Source organism: Dromaius novaehollandiae, chromosome 11 (genome assembly GCF_036370855.1).
Source record: "Dromaius novaehollandiae isolate bDroNov1 chromosome 11, bDroNov1.hap1, whole genome shotgun sequence".
Taxonomy (NCBI): domain Eukaryota; kingdom Metazoa; phylum Chordata; class Aves; order Casuariiformes; family Dromaiidae; genus Dromaius; species Dromaius novaehollandiae.
The window spans coordinates 6,733,628-6,752,872 of NC_088108.1; the positions used below are offsets into that span (position 1 = coordinate 6,733,628).

The window sequence follows — 19,245 nt, forward strand, 5'->3', positions numbered from 1 at the left end:
TTCACAGAAATTAATACAGTAAGTAAGCAAGCACAAAAACAGCTGGGCCAACATTAGTGAAAGACATTCTGGTTCTCTCTAGGATAGAATATTTTTATTCTTCTCAAGACTAAATGAGAGTTCAAAGGAGACATCTGAACTTTTACACCTTAAGGGAAAAAAAAAAAAGAGAGAGAGAAAGCAAACAAGCGAGAAAGTAGACTTGAGTGTGCTGTGAAAACCTTCCAGACTTCCAACTTCCTGAGTAGAAACACACATGAGAACAGGCTCTTTGCAAAGCCAGAGATGACATTAGCTCAGCTGAGGGTAGCTTGAAGAGACACCCAAAAGGGGAATCCAGAGGCAATGCACGAGTAGGTTGACCTGTGCAATTCCATCCTACAAGAAAAAGGACTAAGGGCCTGAGAGACAGCAGGAATGCAGCCAGCACAGCAGCCATGACAACCATCTCTCATCATAACACCTAAAAGACTGAACCCTAATCCTGGTGAAAACATCTTAGTGCACTATAACATGTGCCATATAATAGTAGCAGTTCATGAAAGAGGACATTGCAAACTAACTATACAGAGTAACTGGATCATATAATCATTTTTTTTCCAAAGCCTAAAATAAGAGAATCTTGCTCTCTATTCTGAGTTTATTTCTTCCATAAAAAAGAATGAACTATAATAGATTCAGTCACAGGTCACTATTATCTGTAGAAGACAAACCCCATCCCACAGCCATGTGCAGAGCTCTGTACCTGGAACACCTGGTTCGCCTTTTTCTCCTTTTGCTCCCAGCTGTTTTGGATCAACTTTCCCAGGTGGGCCCGGCAGGCCTGCTTCACCTTTGATGCCTTTCTGTCCTACTGGTCCAGGAGGTCCTGGCTGACCAGGTAATCCATTACTGCCTACAGCAGGTACAGACAACAAAAGGGAATAATATAATCCATAGGGTAGGCTAATATAATTCTGATGCTTTTCATTACATAGGGAGGTCATGATTTATTCATGAAGGTGGAATTTACTGAATGAGCAGTCAGTTTATGCAAGGTTCTCCACAGCACGCTAAGCCCTGGAGCAAAGCTGAGCAAGGGGACTGCACAGGAACATCTGTATGGTGCAAGAAGGCATCTGGTCAGCTCTGCTCAGCCCAGCTCAGAAGCAACAGCTGTCTGTCTGGCCCACACTGAGAGCACTCCAAGAGCCCCACCATACTGTACCACTAGCATGGAGGAGTTGCAATGGCTATAGCAGCTTTGGATTCACAGCCTCCTTGTTACAGGGAGATGAGGGTTTTTTCCTACCAAACTCTTTCAAAATTAATCTCCAGTGAAGGATTTGAAAGAATGCAGAAAGAACACATTTCTCTGTGATGCACATAGAGCTCATTTGGATGACTTTGCAACCCAAAGCTACTGATTTTTTTCTGCCTGAAGCAGACTTTAAAACACACTACAGAAATATGGCCCTATTTCACTGCCATCAATCCAGAGGTCACATTTTTAGAATAGCTAACATTTCATTACATCCTTAAAAAAAATATAGTGAAAATGCTATGGCTTGAAACTGCAAAGCACCTCTGAACATCAGCACAGTCAAGAAGATAACCCAAGCTTTTCCCCAGTAATGATATTCTAGATGTTACTATTATGAAGCTGCTTTCCACACAGGATACAGAAATCAGCCTTCTGCATTCTGTTCAGAGGAGGATTAAATAAAGATTACCTTTCAAGCCAGGAAGGCCATTTCTTCCAGGAGTTCCTGGAGGCCCTGGAGGACCAGGGGCTCCCATGACACCCATCTCGCCTTTGGCACCTAAATACATTGAATCACCAGTGTCAGTCTGAACAAACCCCAAACCTATCAATACTTAACTTGTACCTCCCTGCATCTCTACAGTCTATTCATGAGCACATGCGCACAGAGCCTGACAGATGCTTTAAGGTAATTACAAGCACTAAGTTCTAGACCACATGGAACTACACCTGAAGATGGTGCCAGCTTTTTCATAATTAAGTCCTGAGAAGAAAATTTGCATTGCACTGTTTTTTTTTTTTTCAGTAGGAACTTAGACCTTCATTTAGACCTGAAACATAAATACTTGTCTTAAAGCAAGCTTGTATTTATTGAAAACCAAAATGACAATTACAAATATACTGCTTATAGAAACTTTTGTATTGCCGCATCTATGCAAAGAGAGAGAATCTCAAGATTTAATTTTGAGATTCCTACTGCAGAGGGAGAAACAGGCTGTCTTAACTGAATACTCTGACACAAAGAATAAGGAAATTAATGTTTAAGACTACGAGCTGGATCAAACTGATAGTATTTGCAATTATCTTCTTAAAAATAATTCTATTTCTAAACTGTAACAGTGACTAGAAAAAAATGTATCAAAAATAAACTAGAATAAAGTATTGCAACGATCATCAAAGTTGCGTTTGAAATTTATGAAGCAGAATAACATGGAGAATATTTGTATCAGAGTAAAGGGGAAAAGTGGAGAGGTGACAAGGATTTTAATGTAACAATTTTTGTTATAGTTTAAAAAAATAAGCACGAAAAGTAAGTTACATGTACCTAACTTTAAATGGATAGGATAAAGAGTGAAGCTCATTAAGCTGGCATGCCCAAGGATAAAGAACATTCACCTGTAATTACAGTTTGCCTTTTGTCCACAGGTAACAAATGTGAATTTACCTGGAAATCCAGGTATTCCATCCCGTCCTGGTGGTCCAGGCGAACCCTGAGGCCCTGGGAGACCAGGTGGTCCTGGATATCCTGGAGTTCCTTGGTCACCTGGAGGACCAGGAACGTCGAAGCCTGGAGGACCTGGATCTCCTTTCTCTCCTGGAATGCCCTGCAACCCTAAACAACGTTGTTAAAACACAATCCTTGAGCAAAAAGTAAGGCAAGACTGGGGTTTGTGCATCTCTGGGCATGGTACTGCTAAAACAGCTAAGTTTTATCTACAATACATTCCTAGTACAGGTAGAAAGCCTGCAATTCTTCTAAAGCCATGTATATTAATGGCTTCCCAGGAGTTAAAGGCTGTATTTTCCTAAAGAGAAGCACTACTGAAATTTTATCAAGTTGTAGCAAATGCAATTTAATAAATTATCAAAAGGAAAAGAACAACTTCTCTTTTCAACAACCATCTAAGTCTGATTAATAAAACAAAAAATGCCAAATTTATTAGATTGGTTTGTATTTTATCATTAAGTATAGTGATTTCTATAAGTACATTTCCATTAATGATTCCATTTTATTACATTCTAGGATAACGTCAAGTTGAATATTTTTTAGGGACAGCAAAATTTTGTATTGCATTAAATTCCTCTGAATGAAAAATATGAATTATCAAAACCTGCTCAATATTGTTTAATATTAACGACACTGAGCCCAAGGCACTGCTGAAGCAAGCAGTCAGCTCGTTTGCCTTCAGTACAGTATATCAGTGATGATCACTCTTGAAATGGAGTTGACCAAAAGATCATTCTTAAATCTGAAGTTAAGAAAAGTCTTTGGTAAAGAAACCACAGTACCTGGGGAACCTGAGGTTCAAAAGCCAACGAGTTAGAGCTCATCAGGAAGTTGAGACAGGTAGCAGTAAGGAGTTGCAATAGTCGTTAAGTTAGGAAACAAAATAAAGCACATACAGATTAGAACAAAAAAAAATCTACCCTAAAGTTACTGAAAACAGACCTAAGTACAAGAATACAATACTAATGCAGTTAAGAGAAACCAGACTGTAAGGAAACTTGGAGGTCTTTTTCCACATGCAGCCACCATTGTATGCAGAAACAAGAAATCAAATGAAATATTTTCAAATACTATGACATAGTCTCAAAAAAAAAATTATTCCCCCCTTATCTAGCCATCTCTTTGCAAGTAAGGAATAAACTCTTTTTCTAAACTGCCTCTTACACAAAACTGTAACTATCAGATACAGGCTTGGATGCCTTTTGAACACCACAGCACATCCTACTAGTTAACTTCTTGTTGATCTGCATTATATTCCTGTAAATCCCTCCATTCAGGGATTTTCAAAAGATGCTTCTATTCTATAACACAAAAATATAATTAAATATATGTTTTATTTCTTCTATTTCTATTACATGAATTTACATCCTTACACTTGCAGAGATGTTTCATGTTGCATGTTGCATGCTCTAGTATAGTCTCCCTATTGAGATTATGATAACACACTTAAAGTCAAAATCCCATGAATAACTAACTATAAGGCAGCATTACACTGTCACAGATGGCAACCCCTGCTCTTGACTGCAGAAATAAGTTTAGGAGTGATATCAGGACTTGCTCTTTGCATGCTAAAAAGGCAGATAAAATTTTCCTGACTTTGTAGGCAATAGGCTTCCAGTGGTGAATATCAAGCATGCTCCTCTTTGGCAACTGCTTACAACTGCATTAAACTATGGTGTCATGTGCATTTTCTCTTTGCAGAGAAAAAACAATAAAGAGGATGGATAGAGACTGCACATACTCTGTGTGTAAGGGGTCTCTGTCAGCAAACAGAACAAAGTGGGACAACCATACATAACCTAGTAATAGGACAAACTCTTTCAACACCTAGAATAGCTGGTAAAGATACTTTTCTAATACAAATTCACATTATTTCCTTTCTGGTTCTCAAAACTCTAACTGTATCATACTTACAGTAATACAGACAACCCAATAAATTCTAGAGTAATTTGATACATATCTAAAAAAAGAATGATGAGGTGCTGCAAACAACTGGAAGAAATGGTGGTGCAAAGAAAGGAAAATCTGAACAGAGAAATACTTTCAAGAATTTGCCTAATTACCTGAAAAACAAAGCTCCAGAAATGTTACTCTACTTGCATAAAGGAACAGAGTCAAAACATACTGGTTAGACAGAAAAAAACAAGGCATGGGTGATGGGAGCATTAGGCACATTGCACAAACCAGACAACCAGCAATGCCAAGAGAAATGACATGGACTTCTCCAGTGGGAGTTTCAACCATGCACTAGATTTCAGAGCCATCATGCTGTTAGTAGCCATGATAATTAGTCAGCATGGACACGAAGAGCAAAACAATAACCATTTCAATCCCCTGACACTAGTAATATTTTTGCATTTGTAAAAATAGATATTTTGCAGAATAAATCAGTGATCACATGAAATCAAATTCTGGCCAACACCTGAAGAAATTTTACAGAAAGACAAAAGAGAATGTGGATTGAATGAAACATTCAAACCCCATACTAAAACCCTCTCCCCCCAGCAAACAAACCTGAGTTTGCTTTCTGACTCAGTTCAGTCTCAAATACAACTTTAAATTCAGGACAGGATAGCAAGCACAGTCAGTTAGGCAATGAGCCCACCTGCCGGCTCAGGGAACCTGCATGTGCATTGCTCACACCACTTCTGACCCTAGCTCTTAACACTGAGCACATTCAAGGCTTGCTGTTAGTGGTACCACATATTTCCTCCCCCATCGGGAAACTAGTGAAAAAAACATACTTAAACATGACCCACACTTTAAGTACCTAAACAGAACCCCTAAGCACCCTGGGCCTACTTCTTCAAGCACCTGCCTAGCTTTAATTTAAGCACTTTGCTGGATCTCAGCTCACGCTTCATAAAGATCTGAGCAAGATCAGCCAACTTGTGACCCATGCTCCCACAGCTGGCCATGAATTTTCCAGCATGCATTGTGTGCAATGCCAGCCCCAGTGCTGGCACATAGAAACAAACACAGGAAGTGTAGGTCACAGACATGCGACGTGAAGAGTCATACAGGCATGGCAAGAACCAGAACGGTTTTGAAATGTTTCAGCTGTAGGCATGCTCACATCCACAGAGAATATTCTGACTGTGGTAACTGCCACGCATTTGCAATGTCAGGAGTCGGTGCACAGCAAGCCCATTCACTGAGTGTAGGGAAGAAGAAATTTTCCTAAACAAGCTTTGTGAATAGAATGATGTACATGCATGCACATGTTCCCTTTGTGCATAGAGATGGAACAAGTTCCCATCTTCATCCATCAGCAGTCATTTTAGATAAAAGACAATCAAACTCTGTTTCGAGACATATTCCTGATTATCACAATGCTTAGATCCTACTTTGTTAACCTACTTTAAACCTGTCAGGTCTTACAAAATTCCTGATTTTGCAGAACAAAGTGTTTGATGGAATCAGGAACCCCAGAACTCAGAAGCTTTTATAGGGGGAACTGTAAAGCTCTTTTCCAGGTTTGTTTGTAACAAGATGAATTTGTGTGATGTCTTCTACTGAGAAGTTCTCATCACCACAGTCAATGCTTGGAGAATATTTTCTCCTTGACAAAGTAACGAACCAGTTAGTTTGGAATACTTGTATTTTCCTCCCTTTCCCATTAACTGAGTTAAATTGTGCTTCAGCTTCCACTGAAAATAAAAAAAAAAGTGCCTACCAATGCCAGGGAGAACCTGAATTACCCCCTTGAATTTCTACTTACCACGTAAGTAGAGAGGACCACTGGCACTGTATAGGAGCTTGTTTACTTGTTTTCCAAACCCAGTAATGAAATTTCTAGTTATTTAAAAATACCTCTCACCCACTGACTTTGGAATACAGTTTGGTAAGCCAGAAAACAATTTTGGAACTTAAAAACAGTCCTGCTGTTTGAAAGCTGTGTAACGGTGTACTTATGTTTCTTTCCAAAGACAGCACAGTACACACAGCTGAAGGCAACTTTCCTCCTCTTCTCTATCTCCAAAACCTCTGCAGTGACAATGCCCCTTTTTGTCCCAAAAAGTATTGTAATAAATGTACCTTCCTATACATTTTGTTACTAAAACACTTCCTAGAATACCTGCTGAGGCAGTGAGATTCCAAGTCTTCTCCCAAAGCAGTCTTTTAAACCTTTGAGACCTCTCTAACTTGTATAAAAAGCAGAGCTGAATGAAATTCCACTTTTGACCTCAGTAACAAACATGATGTATGAAGTTCTGCCAACCTGACTAAGACGACAGTCAAGCCAACAGACAAAGCGTCTGTCCTTCCTTGCCTATTTGTTCAGTGGGACCTTCAACGTCCCATGTACCGTTTGGTGTATGCCAGAAATAACCAAAGGGTACAAGTCACGTGAATTTTACCTGGTGGGCCAACAGGTCCTGGAAGTCCAGGAGGTCCAGGTGGACCTTGGCCACCAATACCGGGGATGCCTGGTGGGCCTGGAAGGCCTGGTGGTCCGCTTGGTCCAGGCTCACCTAAAAAAAAACCACTCTTGTTTAATTCAACAGTGAACTCAGCTCAGAGATACTTGCTTTCAGAAGTAGAGTGGTCCCTTCACATGGTACTTGAAATCTGATCCTTAGATGTAACCAAATATAGAACTGACACAGAAAAAACCCACACTTTAAGAAGCTATTTCTGAAAGACAAGCTAGAGATTTGCTCTCACTCTGCATGGAATGCATGCAGTTTACATTTCTAGACTATACAGAGACACATTCTTGCATCATAATCCATGTCTAACCCAACAGATGCTATCTAGCAAACCAGGCATACTCTGCAGTATAATACAGGCAACGATTAACAGTAGCAATCTGTGAACTGCTAACACACTGCGTGTAGAAGCAGAGTGCATGAAAATGGCAGTTGTCCTATTGTTTTACATCTACTTTGATACAGATTTGTCTCTAGATGACAGACTTTTAGACACTGACCCACAAATTGCTATTTATTCCCTTGCTTGCTTGCCTTTTGAGAACACAAACTTCCATTTATGCAGGGTCTGTACTTTGGAAAAAGGGACCCTGATGTAATTGCTCCAAAATCAGCACTGCTTATATTTAACTGCCATATGACTCCCAGCATATCTGCAGTGTTTAGATTTCAATAGAGAACAGAAAAGGCTCTCTGTACCTTTGGGCCCTGGAGTTCCATCAAAACCTGCTCGTCCTGGAATACCAGGGTTTCCTGGGAAGCCAGTATCACCTTTGGGCCCTTGAACTCCTTTTAAGCCTGGTGGTCCAGGGGATCCAGGTGGTCCTGGAACTCCAAATCCACGATCCCCCTGTAGCAATAAAATTTAAAAAAGAAGGTTCCAAGTTTATCCTCTCTTGAAAATGTTAAAGTAGAGAAGTAAACATTCCCACTATCTTATAGTTATTTTTTGTTTTCCTACCCTTGGTCAAACCTCAGATAGAGATTGTAACTTCCCCACCATCAAAAGCTGACCAGAAGAGGCAAAATCCTCCCCACTAACTTCCCACTTATGCAGAAGAACCTCCAAGAAAGTGAAGTTTTACAGCAAACAAGCAAATACAGACCTTCTGTCCTGGGAAACCAGGTGGTCCAGGAGGTCCATCTAGACCAGGGCGACCTGGAGTTCCCGGAGCTCCGGGGGGGCCTGGAGTACCTGGGAAACCTACACATGACATGGAGGTTAGGGCAGCAGAGGAGAGGACACCAGAGTCCAGAAATACTTGGGGACCATGGAAAGTAATCTCTGAAAAGAGGTTCTGTGCTAGCTCAAGCATACTCAAGTAGGACCTATTTGGCTGAGATGACTTTGAGTATACAGTCTTTGCCACAGAGGATATCTGTGACTCCTCTCAGAAGGTGGCACTCCCCATGCTGTGCGCTCGCATGACAATTATGAACAGTTCACACCAGAAACATTAAAATCTTGTGACAGCATGTGGAAATTAGTTATTGACAATGAGTCAAGCCCAAACTTCCACCATTTCCCAAAGTTTTTCCAGTATGCTTTTGTGTCCATGGTTTATTGAAAAAATGTAAGTTACCATGAAGGAACAGTAGAGTGGACAAAGAAATAAGAGCTCAGCAGAGTTTTTTCCTGATACTTCTAACAGAACGTAAAGATGGATAACTTCAAGGTAAACATTTTTTTTAAAAAGATTCTGTTAAAGATGTAAGTTAATTGATTATAACCAAGTGAAGAGGTACAACTCTCAAAATGTCCCCACTTTTAGCCAATACTTGGCTGCAAACATACCTTTTGGGCCTGGTGGACCTGGAAGTCCAATGCCAGGAATACCTGGCTCTCCTTTCACACCTGGGATGCCTGGCAGGCCACGCTGACCTGGCTGACCAGGATCCCCTGTAGAAAGAAGAAAATCAGTGTAATTATCAAGAGTCAGTCAGAAAGAAAGGCTCTTGCAATTCCCTGGACATTTAGTTGCAGCTTTACCTGGAAGACCTGGGTCACCATTTCTGCCCGGAGGACCAGGTGGGCCAGGTACTCCTGGTTCTGTAATAGTCTGACCAGGTTCACCTTTTGGACCTGAAACCAAACAGAGGAAATATGCATCACTCAGTGGGAGTTTCTTTTCTCTCTTTCTTTTCTGAGCAGAAAGAAAAGATGCTAGCCACATCCCAAGCTTACAAAGAACTTAAACATCAGCAAGACTTTATCCAGCAGGCTATACTCCACTTGAAACCTATATAGCATTTATTGGCTTAGAGGCATTGCTTATGTAAGACAGTTTTCTGGAAGTCATTTTTTAGCTTCTTCCTAGGTACCATCATGTGAACAGCATGTTTCATAGCTGACAGGAGTAGAACTTGATCATAATCTGTGTAACTGACAATGAAGTGTTCGATTTTAAAGCAAACTTGTTCAAAGCTAACTTTTGTTTTGAAGACAGGGCACAACAGTGCAGTCACACTGCCCACCGTTAAGCTTAAGCCAGATGGTAGTTGCAGTGTGTTTCCACTACAGTCAATCAAGGAGAAACTTCTCTAGAGGTCAGGGCAGAAGGATGAGTTAAGTGCCTATAGTTAAGGTACAAATTCTGCTCACTTTGTGATTCTGTGGTGACCTTCAGTAAGGGAGCTTATAGATGCAAGGTCTTTTACTGCTTTTGAGGAAAGCTTAAAAGCCATCACACTGTTCTAAGAGCTTTCCAGAGCCAAATGGACACAACTTCGTTGTAAAGCTTTTGTTCAAGAACACACAGACCAGGACAACACAACTCACCAGGAACTCCGGGAGGTCCTGGACGACCTGATACACCTTGAATGCCCTTTTCACCAGGTGAACCTTGTGGACCAAATCCAGGAGGTCCAGGAAGTCCTTTGTCTCCAGGAAGACCTGGTATTCCTGGGTCACCTGGAATTCCCATTTCTCCTTTGAATGCAACACTGCCCTGAAGAGAAGGAAGAGCAGGATGGGAAAGAACAGCACATATTTACTAGGAAAGGAATAAAGTGTTTCACTGTTTCTGTTTTGAAACTCTGGTAGTTTCCATCCTTATAACTCTCAAGGCCATTAGGTTACCAACATCTTACCAACATGCTAGAGATAAGGTCCAAATCTGGCTACTAGATTCTTTGCGCTACATGGGTGAACAGCAGAAGGGCCTATCTGTTGCTGCCCAAGAGAAGTCTCTCAGCTTATTTTTAGAGGCACTGACAGATTGTAGAGACTACCCTGTCTACCATTACTAGATTGGCATCTACTGGAGACAATTATTTCATTACTCACATTCAGAGAAAAGTGCATTGGTCAGTCCTCCTATCTGCATTATTCCAAACGCATCCAGGACTTCCCAAAACATCTGTCCAAGCAAAGACAGCATAAAATACAACTCACAGGTTCCCCCTTAGGGCCAGGCAGACCTGGCAGTCCATCTCGTCCAGGAGTGCCATCTATGCCAGGAAGACCTGGAGGTCCTGGGAAGCCAGGATCTCCCTTGTCACCTTTCATTCTTGGAGAAGTCAGGACATCCCCTGGGTCTCCTTTAGGACCAGGTCTCCCAGGGGCACCTGGGGGCCCTGGAAATCCCTGAGTGGAAGAAAAAAAAAAAAAAAAAAAACCACCCACAATAAGCATTTTCATTTTTTTTCACCTCCCTTCTGAGGTTGGTATAATATAGGAATTACAGGTTCAAAGTAGTTAGAGACAAAAAAGAAGTATTAGACTTAGAATTCACATTTACTGAGCACAGATCTACCAAACATAAGACAAACACTTCATCTTCCCAGCAAAACATAACAGCACCACTTACTGGTGGTCCTACAAGGCCAGTTAATCCAAGAAGCCCCTTTTCACCTTTTGGTCCAGGAAAACCAGGAGAACCTGAGTAATGCAGAAAAAGATAAAACAACAGCATGAAACAGTAGAAGCTGTAAATATCAAGCACACTGTTTGCAGAGTATAATAGCCAAGTCCTTTTAAAACCAGGCAAGGTTTAGCCTGTTTTTTTTTTTTTTGACAGCTTGATTTTATTTGAGCAAAACAAAATTTGTAACTCTAAGTTAAATCAGTAATGTCAGAAAGAATGTCATACCTTCAGAAAGCTTCAGTTCCTCTACCATTTGAGGAATAAGGAGGAGTAGAAATTAATATTCCTATCTTTCAGTTAAATCTATAGCAAGCCATTTACCTTCAATAGGCACAATGCTTTTAAGACTGTCTTTGACCAGAGAATTTTTTTGGAACACCACATTTTCGAAAATGAGCAATTGTTTTACATGTGTCCAGCCTGTTTCCGCCTGAACACTCCTCAGCTGGGGAAAATGGGACACAAACCTATATATCAGAGTTGCTATTGTGTACATCTGAGTTTGCACACAATACCCACTCAGATATGAAATGTCTTTATAAAATATTTTAAGCAAAACAGTGATGATTACAGCTTTACCTGGACTACCTGGAGGTCCTGGAGGTCCTCTCTCCCCAGGAGGCCCAGATATTCCAGTTCCTATGCAATTGAAGCATGTGTCTCCTTGATCACCTACAAAGAGTTGCATTAAAAAAGCATACTTGAGCATTAAGTCTTAGAAAACATTAAAAAAATCCAGCACAACCACAATTGCTTTCTTGTTCATGATCTGTAATATCAAGTCCAAAATGACAATTTTACGTAGTCTTACAGTATCTTAAAAATATTAGAAGGCTTCCCCCATGAAGGCCAAACTCATGGTTTCTGGTTGCTAGGGATCAGACAACCAACAGTCAGATATAATTAGAATTTATTTAGGATAGTAGAAGGAAACAAAACCAAAAAGAGTGCTTTCAATAATCCAGAATGAAACTGTGGATTTTTTCTCAGCAAAAGATTTACCTCTGAAAGAAAGTATTTGACACTTCAAATGACAACTTTAAAACAAATATACCAGAATCCAAAACTTCAGTTAAACTCCTAGAAGGCAAAATAACTACTGAGACAGTTTTATTAAACACAGCTGATCTGACAATAGGCTAAACATATTTCATTAAAAAAAAATGAACTGTTTCAAGAAGTTTAGGAATTTCATTCATGCACAGACTTTTCTATGATGTTCATCACTGTATTAGCTAAACATTTCATTTGGGTTAATTAACTAAAGCTTACAATCTCCATGAGAAAGAGCTACTCCTGTTTGAAAGGAGTATAAAATCAAGTGAGATGCTCAAAGTCATTTAAGATGTCCATGGTTGAGCTAGGAAAAGATTCTCACTTACCCATATCAGCATCCTCATTGCAAGGTTGTCTTTTTGGAAACAAGGGTACACATTAAAGATGTCTTTCTTTTGGTTAGCAAACAAACAGATAAACTCCTTCTAGACTGACCAACTCAAATTATGAACCTTACATTTATAATTTCAATGTTGCTTTCCACAAAATAATGTCAAATTTATCCATGAAGTACGTACAAAACTTCTTCACATGGAGGTAGATCCTATTCACCTGGAAGGTACTCGTAAACCTGAAGCTCCATTTTACTTTAATCATGATCTGCACAAGGCCATTCAAATGGGTTATACTCTCAGAAAGTTTGAGATTCCTGTGCTTTTACACTAGATGAAGGACTACCCTGTGTCCAAACAAAACAGATTTCTTATTTGGAAACACATAAAATTCACACCCAACCCTAGTGGGAAGAGACACTGCTTATTCTTTACCTAATGCAGGCTTTAAACTGTTAAACAAGCTTTAACAAGACGAGAAAAAACATTTCCATGACTTGGCACCTTTTTGGCCTCGCTCCCCCGTAAAGCCTTGCTGTCCTGGAATTCCAGGAGGACCTGGCGGTCCCTGCTCACATAACCCTTCACCTAAGGAGAATCAAGAGAGGTTGAAGGATCAATATGTGTTAGGCTGACAGCAGCACTGAATACATGCATTCAGTACAAAAATGTACTTTGTGGCATTTGTGTGCATATTCTAATATACACACACAATCACAGACCTAACACTTTTGTTAATTCAGAGACAGGAATGTATATGGAAACCCACCAATGTAATTCAGACGCAAAAGGAAAAAAAATCAGCGATGTTACACAACATTCATAAGCTTTCTTTCACAGCCTCAATCATCTCCCACTACTTCCCACAGCTCTATGATGCTACATTCTGTCATTTAGCCTCAGATAATAAAAGCACATCCGTATGAAATACCACCAGAGAGATGGAACTTAAAGATGTCAGTGCCATGGTAGGAGATACGAGATTCCTCCCCGAACTGTGTTAGCCCCTCTTTACCACAGCTTTCCAGTTCCCAATTCCATCTCCAATTCCCCACATCCCTCCTCTCAAAAAGCAGCTAAGAGCCTTCCTCCCAATTCCCCACTCCCAAAGTAATTGTGTGCAATTTACACACTAGAATATATATCAGGTGAAACTGCAATTCTTTCAAGAATTACCCCCTTTGACTCTTGCAAAATCACAATTCTTAGTAGGGCTCCTCCAAGCAGTTATTTGATCATGTTGTTAAGGCTAAATTTACTCAAGAAAGCATTAAAGTGGTCATCTCCTGCATTATGTGCAAATTTTGATGTATCCTTCATTAGTCAGATGAAGTAGGTTTTAGTATCAACTCAAGAAAAAAAAATCTGGGACAGATCTGCTGGGCCCTGGAGAACTGCTATTACTCTGCCACTAGGCTGAAAGCTCCCTTGAGTCTGACAAGATTCCTCCTCCACCAGCCTAGCTGAATCTCACAGATAAGTCACAGCAGGGCTAACTTGAGGCAGAAACAGGCATGATAATGCCTGGCTACAATCCACACCATTGAATTCCCAGATCCTGTAATAGTTCCCAAGGCTAGGGCTCTCCTACAGAAGTCCTGATTTGCACTGGGAATGGCTTGGAGGATGTATATGAATAGCTTGGAATCTTGATTCCCTTTCCACAGGCTTTTGTTGTGATGAATGACATGTTTGGAGGAAGAATTAAAAAAAGAATGAATATCAAAACTGTTCAGTGTCTTCTCCTTGCTGTCTATATGACCATCACTTACCAGGAGGAACTGATGGCGCAGGTGGTCCTGGGGGACCTGGTGGTCCTGGGGATCCCCGGGGTCCATCAAGTCCTGGCTGTCCAGGAATGGAAACACCAGGTAAACCTGGATCTCCCTTCTGTCCTCTCTCGCCAGGTAAGCCAGGTGGGCCAGGAGGCCCAACAGTCGTGATCCCTAAGATGGGAAAAGCTTAGTTTGTTGACAGCTCAACGGCTTACATGACATTTTTTGTAGCGATGACAATGATATTTGATGAATAACATGCTACAAATAAGATTGCCTCTTTCGTTGTATGTTTAAGTATTCCATAACATCTTTTCTTAGATGGTGAATGTTTCATATAGGGATCTAGGAACAGAGTACAACTATGAATAAATCTACCTGTGCATAAAAAACAGATAACTCTACATGTTGACATGCATATTTTGACATGCACACATTTTGCATATTCAGAGATTTTGGTTTGAAAAATTGACCTGAGACTCAACAGCTAAGCAAACGGTTTAGGAAGGAAAGAAATAAAATAGGACTAATGAATGGAAAGACTGATGGGGAAAAAGACCATTAACATGTTGTAACGTTTGAGTCATACTGTACTTCTCTGTGCAGATAAATGATAAACACAGGTACTGCCACTCATTCCCATTCTTTATTACTCAGACCATCTCTTCCTTTAGTACTGGCCAATATACAGCAAAGAACAGATTTGAGAACCAGGTACCAGAGTTCTGGTACACAATACTTTCTCTGTATAATGCAATGGATAACATATGTTACAAGTGAGTGACATGACATTAACCCTATGACCATTAAGCTAGGATCTGTTTGATAGCCTTGATGATTAGCATCTTCTGCTCACCATAGCAGGGATATTGAGTGTTCAGAATTCCTCAGATTACCCCCATAAACTACAGACTACCCTTTAAGCTCAAAGGTAGTTCTAACTAGTTCTGCCTTGCTTTCTGCTCAGTCCATCTGCCAAAAGAACTGTGAAAAGACCATGAAGCTAAATATCTGCTCAGACATTTGAATATACCACTCATTTTAATGCTTGCACTCTTACCTGGAGAACCTGGCAAGCCAGGTGGGCCCGGCCTACCAGAGAATCCACGCTCCCCTTTGGCTCCTGGAAGTCCTGGCAATCCTTTGCTACCTTTTGGTCCCACTGCTGCATCAATGTCTGGTCTTGAAATGACCTATTAATGTTTAATGGTAGTGTTAACATGCAACAACTTGTCAACTACTAAGTCAAGAAAAGTGTTACTGGAAAGGTAAAGAGATGTGAGGGAAGAAAAGTTCAATGTACTTTGAACCCAATACCATTGACAAGATGCTTTTCTCATGCCACTGAATTATCACTGAAAATTCCCATCAAGAGTAGTCCCAACAGAAAGCCAAACCACACAGTGATCCCACGAGATTTGTTAAAAATCCTACAGCACCTTGCATTCTTGCTGTATGAAAAGCAAACAGCGTTTGTGTGAGACCATAATTTCCACAACAAACCCTCCCAACACACCCCTTTCCTGAAAAAGTAAAGAAGCAACATAACTCCAGCATAGAGTATATACATGTTCAACAGAGAAGATTTAAAAACCTTTCACTTTCATCTGACCGTATAACCTTATAGAAGAACTCTTGCTCAGGTCACTTCAATTTCTTGGCAGCAGACTGACAACATAAACAATGGCTCAGGATGGGTTTTCCATGGTGCAGTGTCTTTCAACATGGTTAGAATAGGCTAAAAATTATTTGTTCCCCATAAAAAGACTTCAGTTCAACTGAAGAAGTAACTGTGTTGCAAAGGCAATTTTCTGAATTTTTGAAAAATTTTGTATGTTGATCCACCAATGCCTAGGATAAAGTATATGTCCATTGACTTCAGAGAAGCTGCCTCATTTCTGTCAGTCGGAGGTAATAGTCTAGCCTTGTGTTTGTAACCTAGCAAATCCTAGAGCATAGGAGCTATCTTGAGAGAAGGGGACAATCATTTGTATTAGTGAGTATATAAAATCTTTGCTGCTTCTGTCAGTTACTGTTAAATGCAGATATGGGACTTACAGTCACCTAAGCACTATGACAAGACACCACTGCCAACCAGATGAGAGAATAAAAGAAAGCATCAGTGACTTACACTTCCAGGAGGACCAGGGGGACCAGCGTCACCTTTTTCACCCTATCGATGAAATTGAGAGTGCTTTTTATACCACACGCACGAGATTTACTGCAAATATTCCACAGCATTTTAACAGCATAGGCCGTTATTACTACTCAGCCAGAATTGAACTCAGTGATGGCAGATTTTGTAGGCACGTAGCAATAACGACAAATAACCCTGCATACCTTTTCACCATCTCTTCCTGGAGCACCATTTATTCCAGGCCCACCAGGTAAACCCTTCAAGAAAAAAGAAAGAAAATCACATTCAGATCTTCTCCATATCAGGAGAAAAACCTTTAAGGAGTCTGCTTAGGTGAGAAACATATGAGATACTCACATCTAGACCAGGCTGACCAGGATCTCCATCTTTGCCAGGCTTTCCCTTCAAAGACATAAACATGTATTGAAATAAAAATATTCAGTGGTGAAGAATTCTTGTGGAAATAATGTTACTTACTTCCCATTTTCCAATAAACCAAATTTCCTCTAGAACTCAACCCTTGTGACAAATACCTCACAGATATCAACCACATGTAATCAACTGAGTTTACTAAACTGAGGATTCATTTTGAAAACCAGAGTACAAAAACTTGACAAGTCTCAAAGAAATGTTGTGAGAATACAGCATATAATGACCTCTAGTTAACTAGTGCTGATTCCTTGCATTTAATGTTTTATTTGTTTTACAATAGAGGAGTCCTTTACTTGGAAAACAGATCCTAACTCTGAAACACTAGAACACGACATTTAATTAGGAAATAATATAATGTGACTAGTGAAATTAAATACAAACTTTTCTGTGTTTGAATTTTAACTCTCCTTTAAACAGAATGCATTTTTTCTGAAGAATAACATCAATAAAATATAAAGTGCAATTCTGCTCAAAGTGACTTCTGAAACCATACTTTCTTGCTGAACAGATTTGTCATTGTTACACTGAAAGCAGTGCAAACTCCATATTATTCCAGACCATCTAACAGGCAAAACAAATATATTACAGAAGCAGTATGGATGGGGGACACTGGGTAGAACATCATTAGAATAGTTGATTAAGTTTCACCATAGTGCCAAGATCAGCTCTCAATCACCGAGAAGTCAATAATGAGACCACACGGATATTACTAGAGTACAACATCATTTGCAAAAATCTTTACTTTTAGTGATGGTGTTGAATTTCCAAAAAATGAAGCTTGAAGACATCCAGTGAATTTGCAGGACCAACTGTTTCATGACATATACTAACATTTTTTCTGAGTATATCTGACACGAATTTGAGCCGCACAGAACAATACGGAACTCTAAAACATAACTTTAGAGTCACTTAACAGCAAAACTGCACTTTCAGTGTGCAACATGCCCAAATTCAGAGCAAAAAATGCTGATAAACAAGCTTTTGGCAAAAGGCATCCTCCACACCCTCTAAGGATTTTTATCTTTTCAGGTCTTTGCAAATTTATGTGGTTCCCAAATACTTTTGCAGAGAAAAAAGTTAGAGGACACAATTCAAAAAAACACACAAACTAATGAGTTTTGGGTCTGTAAATCTGCATCATTTCTTATATAGAAAAGGCAAATCAAAGCCTGCCTACAAATCTCACCAACTAAAAAGGACTTTATTGAGAATACCAAATGGTATTTTCTTCAATTTTTCTTTTCAATTTTCTTCAATGGTCTTTCTTTTCTTTTGTAAAGAAATTTGAAAATCTATCACTAACACGCTTCTAAACAGGGTTTTTATATTGTCCAATTAAGATAAGCAAGATCTGTGGCTGGATTTTCAAAGGTGTCCATTATGTTGGTGAAACTATGGGTTCAGTGGCTATGACTGTAAAACACAGAATGCTTTCAGCTAGGAGCAGCTTCTGTTTTCTTTGCAGGTACAGCCCATGTTATTTTTGTCCTACTTCTTAGCACCTCTATGACCTTCTTCAGCTTTCCTGAGCTGTGATACCCAAGCAAATCCTGGATGTTTTTGAATCTAGACAGGAACAAGGTGACTCAAGCTATCCCTAGAAGCAGCTAACCTGGTTTGTCCCCTCAGCAGATAGTACATAAACAGAAGTAGTCACTTGAGAAGTGACAAATGAACTCTTGGTCTTGACGCAGTGTTCAGAGTCTTGTTGCTGTGACTCACTTCACAAGTAAATCCACTAAGAATGAGTTACACAGACCAGCTTATAAACAGAGCAGTCTCATGCTGCTTGGCAAACCAATACATAGAAAACTGAATGAAGAACCTCTCTAAAAGGAAACAGAAAACTGCTGCTTCACAGTCCAACAAATTCAAAGAATGTTTCCATATGCAATAGATAACATTATCCAAATGTAGTTTTGCCTGCCCCAAGACTAAGACCTGCATAAAGAGGATTCCATCAAGAAAGCACTGAGAGATCCATAGCTAGAACCACCTTCCATGAAACAGATGCATCACCTACAGTTTGCTAGGGTATGGAAAAAAAAAAGGAAGTCTCTTACCCAGAGGCTGATGGCTCAACCTGAATTCAACATTTGCTTAATTCTCAAAGATAACACTGATTGGAAAAATAAATGTTTGGTTAAATAGATTACTTACTCTTTTGCCTGGTTCTCCTTGCTCACCTTTTTCACCTTTTACGCCACCGGGAAGACCCTGGACACACAAACATTATCTTAAACTGAGCCCACAAGCCAGAGTAGAATGAATTTACAGTTCTGATACAGAGGCAACAAAAAAGGACTAAAAGAGGATTACTCACAGGAGGGCCTTGTGGCCCAGGAAGTCCTGGTGGGCCTGGATCACCTGGAATACCCTGTCAAGCATGGGCAAAAGAAAAAGAGGGTTAAAGCCTCCGTCACTCTCTAGTCTCTCCATTTTTTTTAATAGAATCTTTTTTGCT

At 40.0% G+C, this 19,245-nt stretch overlaps 1 protein-coding gene across 2 annotated transcripts in view; it reads right to left on the bottom strand.

The window, feature by feature from the left end:
- The window catches only part of COL4A5 (collagen type IV alpha 5 chain), an 87,896-nt gene that overhangs the window by 24,377 nt on the left and 44,274 nt on the right, over window positions 1–19,245 (bottom strand). For both annotated transcript variants that reach the window (XM_064518156.1, XM_064518157.1), the window contains exons 14-33: window positions 19,105–19,158; window positions 18,942–18,998; window positions 16,707–16,751; window positions 16,553–16,606; window positions 16,344–16,385; window positions 15,273–15,405; window positions 14,210–14,383; window positions 12,942–13,025; window positions 11,629–11,721; window positions 10,993–11,063; window positions 10,578–10,769; window positions 9,963–10,131; window positions 9,174–9,266; window positions 8,979–9,083; window positions 8,290–8,387; window positions 7,883–8,033; window positions 7,112–7,225; window positions 2,688–2,855; window positions 1,713–1,802; window positions 746–895 (exon numbers count right to left, since the gene is read on the bottom strand). In XM_064518156.1, the coding sequence (XP_064374226.1) occupies window positions 746–895; window positions 1,713–1,802; window positions 2,688–2,855; window positions 7,112–7,225; window positions 7,883–8,033; window positions 8,290–8,387; window positions 8,979–9,083; window positions 9,174–9,266; window positions 9,963–10,131; window positions 10,578–10,769; window positions 10,993–11,063; window positions 11,629–11,721; window positions 12,942–13,025; window positions 14,210–14,383; window positions 15,273–15,405; window positions 16,344–16,385; window positions 16,553–16,606; window positions 16,707–16,751; window positions 18,942–18,998; window positions 19,105–19,158 (2,137 nt within the window). The remainder of the gene's footprint in view (window positions 1–745; window positions 896–1,712; window positions 1,803–2,687; window positions 2,856–7,111; window positions 7,226–7,882; window positions 8,034–8,289; window positions 8,388–8,978; window positions 9,084–9,173; window positions 9,267–9,962; window positions 10,132–10,577; window positions 10,770–10,992; window positions 11,064–11,628; window positions 11,722–12,941; window positions 13,026–14,209; window positions 14,384–15,272; window positions 15,406–16,343; window positions 16,386–16,552; window positions 16,607–16,706; window positions 16,752–18,941; window positions 18,999–19,104; window positions 19,159–19,245) is intronic.